The 6,373-nt window shown below is 37.8% G+C and overlaps 1 protein-coding gene across 2 annotated transcripts in view; it reads right to left on the bottom strand.

The window, feature by feature from the left end:
- Nucleotides 1-24: 24 nt before the first annotated feature.
- adam12b (ADAM metallopeptidase domain 12b) overlaps nt 25-6,373 on the bottom strand; it is an 81,250-nt gene continuing 74,901 nt past the window's right edge. For both annotated transcript variants that reach the window (XM_042742552.1, XM_042742553.1), the window contains exons 21-23: nt 5,486-5,707; nt 1,439-1,608; nt 25-1,361 (exon numbers count right to left, since the gene is read on the bottom strand). In XM_042742552.1, coding sequence (XP_042598486.1) covers nt 1,322-1,361; nt 1,439-1,608; nt 5,486-5,707 — 432 coding nt within the window. In that variant the 3' untranslated portion in view covers nt 25-1,321. The remainder of the gene's footprint in view (nt 1,362-1,438; nt 1,609-5,485; nt 5,708-6,373) is intronic.

Genomic DNA, 6,373 nt, shown 5'->3' with positions numbered 1-6,373 from the left:
AATAGAAATTATTTACTGATAAGTAATAAATATCTTTACTGTCACTTTTGATCAATTTAATGCATCCTTGCTGAAGAAAAGTATTCATTTCTTTGAAAGAAAATTTCACTGACACTAAACTTTTGATTGGTTGTGTATAGTCAAAAATAATACAAGAAATACAGTACAGAAATTTCAACATCTATAACCTCAAGTATTGGAAGATATTTCACAGAACGTGTGTATACAGCACAACAAGGCCATAATGACAGACATGACAGCTGCTGGATGCTGATGGCTCAGTGGGAATGCTGATCTGCTATTCCGCAATATTTTAAGGTCTGTGGTGTCACTACATATTTTGTGTTGCCTCTGCCATTTCTCAGAATGTTTCAAAGCATGTTGGAAAAAGGAACATCACGACCTTTCAAGTGTTTGAACTATAAATACTGACTGGATTTTTTTCATTTTCTGTAGATAAACTGGACAAGCCGTTGCTATGCAGCTGCAATGCATATTCTGTTCTCTAGACGACTCAGCCCTAATTGATGTAACTCAGTTTTGGCTGTTAAATTGTCCAGCACATCTCTCATCAAGAAGTCACATAATTTGAGGTATCATTACAAACAAAGCTGAATGCTTAGGGCTAAATTTGTAGCAATAGTAATAGCGATTCTTGCTTTGACAGATACTGTAGCACTGCATTTGCTCAAACACATGTGACTTTAAGTTACTGTAGTTCATGAAAAGTTGGTTTGTCAATTCTCACAGATGACTGAACAATAATGGCTCACATCACTTCCTCCTTCATGATATCATCATTTGTCATCATGCATCAATCAAGTAATTATTAAGGTTTTTTTGCACTTAGTGGCACTGATTCCAGCACTCTGTGTTTAGTCATTTAGACTTCATGTTGCTTATACTCCAGTATCCCAGACATGCTGCGTCGTTTTAAAGCAGGTCTATTTTGATATTCTTAAGTCTTACCATAAGATAAATTGAAGAAAAATGCTTAAAAAAGGAAACCATGATTTGTCTGCTTATTTTCAACATGTAAAAAAAAAAAATTGTCAGAGTAAAAAAAAGTGTCAAGCACAGCACATAGTTTCCTCCTCACAATAAATATACATCTTAAATAGTTCTGCAGTACCTGAGCGAGGACAAACTAACACCTTTTCTGAGGAGGCGCAGCACCAAGGTGTCGGGGCAGCCCTCTTCTCTGTGAGACCCTCCGTGGAGTTTCTGCAGGGGTGGTCACTTGGTCCAACAGAGTTTTCATAGTGCAAACAAGTGTGTTCAGATGCTGGTGAAATTCACCCAGTGCTGTGGTGTCTATATGTCAGTGATCATAAAAGGGCTGTGGTAATCTGGGAAGAGGCCTACAATGTATCAAAAAAGCAGTTAGTTTTCATCCATAAATATGCGGTTTTGCCAGCAGTATCACAGTGGGACTGACCTGTTTGGCAGTGGTATGGCAGGGGGCGGTCGTGGTACGGTTGGAATCGGGATGGCTAGAGGTCCAGGTATCCGCACTCCCACTGCAGATGTGTTTCGACCCATCCCGTGGCCTCTGATTAAGGGGTCTGCGGGAAGTGGTTTCTGTGGGGGACTGGGCTTGTCGTGGTCCTATAGATAACAAGACAGAAGATTTTCTATTTTATCACACATATATAAACTATTATATAGACTGGGGGTCCCAGCAAACTTCCAAGGGGGCCACATTATGACTTAAGTACTGAAGTATTTAAATTATGAATGATATATTAAAGCAATCTAACCCCAATAATATCTATTTTAATTACACAAAACATAAAAAAACTAATAAACTTTATGTGATGCATATTTGGCAGTCATACATAAATGAAAGAAGCAAAGAGGAGATAAGAGATAAGATATATATATATATATATATATATATATATACACACACACACACACACACACACACACACACACACACACACACACACACACACACACACACATTTCTTTCCAGTATCACACATTTTAGGTAAGTGAATAGACCTATTGTTTGTTATTTTATAGTTACCGTTTGTTATAGAACAAATGTAATTATTTTCACAGTTAACAGATTTATGATCAAATTGAGGTAATCAAATAGATGCAAACAGCTAATAATTAACTATGCCATGATTTTCTTGAGTGCAAAAATCTTACCAGTTTCTTCTCTGCTTCATTTAAAAACAACTGACAAATATGCATCACATTATAAATATATATTTTTTCATGTTAAAAATGTGTAATCCAAATGGATGGAAATCTTAAATTTAGGCCTTTTTATTTATTTATTTTTTATTTTTATACAGATACTTGAAATTCAAAACCTCTGGAATCGCGACATGAATCATGGTTAATTCATTTAAAATATCCAGTAATGTGTTGGACAACAACAAGAATTGAGAATCACTGTCACAGATTAAAAAAAATAAAAAAACAGTGATAGCATACTAATGCCTCTAGATGGAGCTGTGATTACACTCCTCATCCTGGTAAACCCTGTTGGCAACAATGCAGAATAACAAAACAAAATGTGCAGCACTCCCATCCCCAACACCCAGTTCACCCCATGTTAAGTCAAGAGTTCATCGTGTGTTACCAATTTACTCAGAGGATGAGGTCATGGCATACAGCTGTTACCTTTTCACAGCTGTGCAGCCTTGTTTTGTGGAAAACAGTGGAGAAACTGACTAATTCGAAATGCTGAGACAACAAAATCAATCCATTTTTGTGTCTATCTGAAACAACATTTTTCCTCCTTTCTGTTTCTAACCATTGTACGTAAGTGATACGTTCCTGCAAAACCCTCATCCTTGAGAAAGCAATGTCATTACGGCAATACAAGACCTTTTAATCATGAGCGCACGACAGTGTGTCGAGCCATGAGGCCAATTTGTGAGAACACCGTAAGAGGTGAAAGTGTTTCATGGCTCCCCGAATAAATGTGAACTCAGTCAAGTAGAAAAGGGCACTCAGAGAGCACTAAACAAACCACGGTGATTTCATATGTAAAAGGGTTTAATGTGAATACTTTCAATTAGGTCATTATATAAACCAAGCAAGCTTCAAAGTATCAGTCATTTGTATTGTGTGGCACAGCTACAGAATGTGAGCTCTGAAAGGCTTTTTGATGAAATGCAACTGATGGGGAGCAAAAAACGTCTTCAAGACAGAATCTGTGGCATAATCTATGTGCAGCTTCTGTAGCAAAATACAGTTGACAAATGACTTTACAATGCAAGACTATGGAACAAGGACTTCATTTTAAGTACAAAAATCAATAGCTGTATTGTTAAAAGTAGGATCTTGTTACGTGTTTACTAATGTAATTCCTATGTGTGGAGCTCCATGTCAACAGTATTTTACAAGTCACATCCCTTTCTGGTATCCTTGCACATACTGTGACATTTAACAGGTTTATGAGCTTTATAATATGGTTGTAACAAGCAGTTACATTGGATAACTGCACAGACAAAGTTCGTAAATGATTTCATCAATGCTAGCATGTTTGTTTTGTTTATACCATTTATTCAAGTATAATGTCTCGTCTTATATTGTAATTGCAAAAAGATATTCACTTTTACAACCTAAAGGAAATTATTTTCATCAGCGTATCACAGATGCTTGTATATTTAGGATATGTTTACCTTACGGGCACAAACCAAACAGCCTCCTACCACAAAATTTCAACCTTAATACTATTTTCTACCTTTAGACCTTTTTAAAGAGAATCTAGTAAACCTGTCTAATGGATTAACCTTTGTGTTTGTTATTTTAGAATACAATGCGTTATCGTATGTGATATAATCCAAATACAGATCTTGCACTTTTATAGCAAAATAAATGTCTCGTTGGGGTGAGCCTTTCATAGTGTGCTGGATGTAACCACCGTTAGTTTGCTGCAGTGCCGTGAAGTCGAGCTGAGATTCAAAGCAACAGATGTTCTTCTTCATGCTGTCTGATAGCATATCCTGCCAACGTCCCCGAGCAGCACTTATCGTCTAAACCACATACCTTCACACACGGACGTCTCTCATCCCATCTCACAGGAAAGCTCTCATGCACCCGTCCAATCTCATTCTCGCCATATCACTTTCACTCCTCCACCCGCTCTGTCTACCCCACTCTAATATTTTTTGTCTTCGTTTTATCTTCAACTGGAAACTTCATATAAGAAATGTATGTGCTGTGTGCAGCAATGGAAAGTGTAACGTCCTTGCTAATGTCTCCTTATCTCCCTCCACTTGGTTTCTGCATCTGTCAGTCGCTTTCAACCAATGAAGCTGTATCAGCAGCAGTCATAGAGGTCATTTACACAGAACGCGTTTCATTATAAAACTTGGAATGGGAAAAAAGGACTCAAGACGGGTCTTAACTTATTTTATCTTTGAGTGCTGCGTTTTTAGAATGCAGAGACATGCACGAGACGCTGGAAAAGATGTATGACGTGAGCGAGACATCAGTCTAGCAGGTTACTTTTCTGTTTTTTTTCTGGGTAAACGGGCCCTTATGGTAAAACCTCCTGACCCACAAGCCTTTTTGCAATATTTTTCTGATTACAGGCTAACAATTCTAATGCCAATTCATGAAAAATGAATATGTGATTCTAATTTTGTACATAATGTTCATACTCACATTGTGTACTAATCAGAAGCTACATGATAAAGCATTGATTCGACATGACATTGTTTTTAAGTTGATCCGATAATATTTTTATTGTCAATATATATGTTGATAATGGATATTTAATTGTGCGTTCTTATACTTATTATTAAATGTAATCCTTATCTAAATCTCAAAATGGGTATCTATCTTAACAAAATATTGCACACGCACACACACACACACACACACACACATAACATTTAAAAGTGCATTGCATTATATTATATTAAAACTTTTTGCACCACTGAAAAAAATATTTTTTTTCTATTTAGTGTACTATTTTAAATGTATTTATTAAAAAAACACTTGTGTTGCACCTACATCAGACATCCCAGCTCTTCCAGAAGTTCCAGCAGTCTCACGCATATTAATAACAGCTTTCTGACACCCACAAGTTATATACAATATCCCAGAAATAGAGCAAGAGAGAGAAGCCCCATTTCCAGGGTATTAAAGTACATTTATGGCGATTCAATCACAGGTTTTCTGCTGAGATGCATTTACAGTTATCACCTGGTATAAATGAGTTTTGAATCCGTATCCTTTGTCCACTTCTATTTGGATTTTGTCAAACTCTACACCATTTTTGCAGGATTGAATTAACCTGTGTATGTGGCTTACGAGCGAGTGGGAAATAAAGCAAAAGCAAATGATAAGGGAGAACAGCTGTGATTTTTGGTGCCAATGTTAGTTACATTAAGGAGTTACTTGATTGATGTACTACTACATATTGAGGCCAAACTCAACTGGGGTACTAATGCTATTCCATTAAATGAGTTTTTGCAGGGTGGGATGTCTGGTACATGGTGACAGCACTCACCTGGATGTTAGCGTAGGGCAGCTGGCGTGGGAGTGTGTGGAAGCCTGCCGCTCTGCCTGGCGAGTGTGTGTGTGACACTAGAGTCCTGTGATGCTGCAGACCTGTGATGGGCATGGGGTGGCTGATGTGGACGGGCTGGCAGCGCGTGGGACATTCAGGCAGCCGACGCAAACTGTGGAAGTTGTGTGGAGGAAGGAGAGGCTCCGAAATGTGATGAGACGTCTGCGGAAAACAGACAGCTCTTAAAATAAAGACACAAGCATTCAATACGAGCTCTACTGCTTGCTACTGCTAACCTGAGGAAACAATCTAAACATCTTTCTGCATATGCTGCTTCACAGTTCAATACTGTTCCAGATCCTCTTTCATAAAGGTATTCATACATGCTGTTGTGGCATGGCACACAGACTAAAAATACCCAGATGAAGCAATCAGTCAGTGCTTTACTTTTCCAACACACTTCATTGGCAACTGCCCAATCACATTGAGGTCTGAGCAAACAAAGGCTTCCAAATCCAGCAAACAGTTTCAATCATTATATTGTTATGCTACTCAATTACATTAGACTGAATTAAACCAGAAATCCTTCAAAATTAATCTTTGAGGTTTTAGATGAAGATCTGGATTTCATTAATATTCTTTGATGGTCGATACTGGAGACTAAATCAATTATGCACCTAAGTCTCATGCCGTGTACACAGAAAGCAAGGGATGGATTGGCTTGGACAGGCATAGTAATTCTGCGAGTGAGCTGACCTCATCTGCTCCTCGCTGGGCAGGACAGACACCGAGGTGATGAATTATGGAATTTAAGGTTTAATAAAAGATCTTGTTAGTGCTTGTTAATAATAAGGGTTTAGATATTCATTTAGATTACCATTCACAAAA

The sequence above is a fragment of the Cyprinus carpio genome, chromosome B17 (genome assembly GCF_018340385.1).
Source record: "Cyprinus carpio isolate SPL01 chromosome B17, ASM1834038v1, whole genome shotgun sequence".
NCBI lineage: Eukaryota > Metazoa > Chordata > Actinopteri > Cypriniformes > Cyprinidae > Cyprinus > Cyprinus carpio.
Note: the sequence above shows the minus strand (reverse complement) of the source record. Positions and strands in the feature narration are given on the sequence as shown.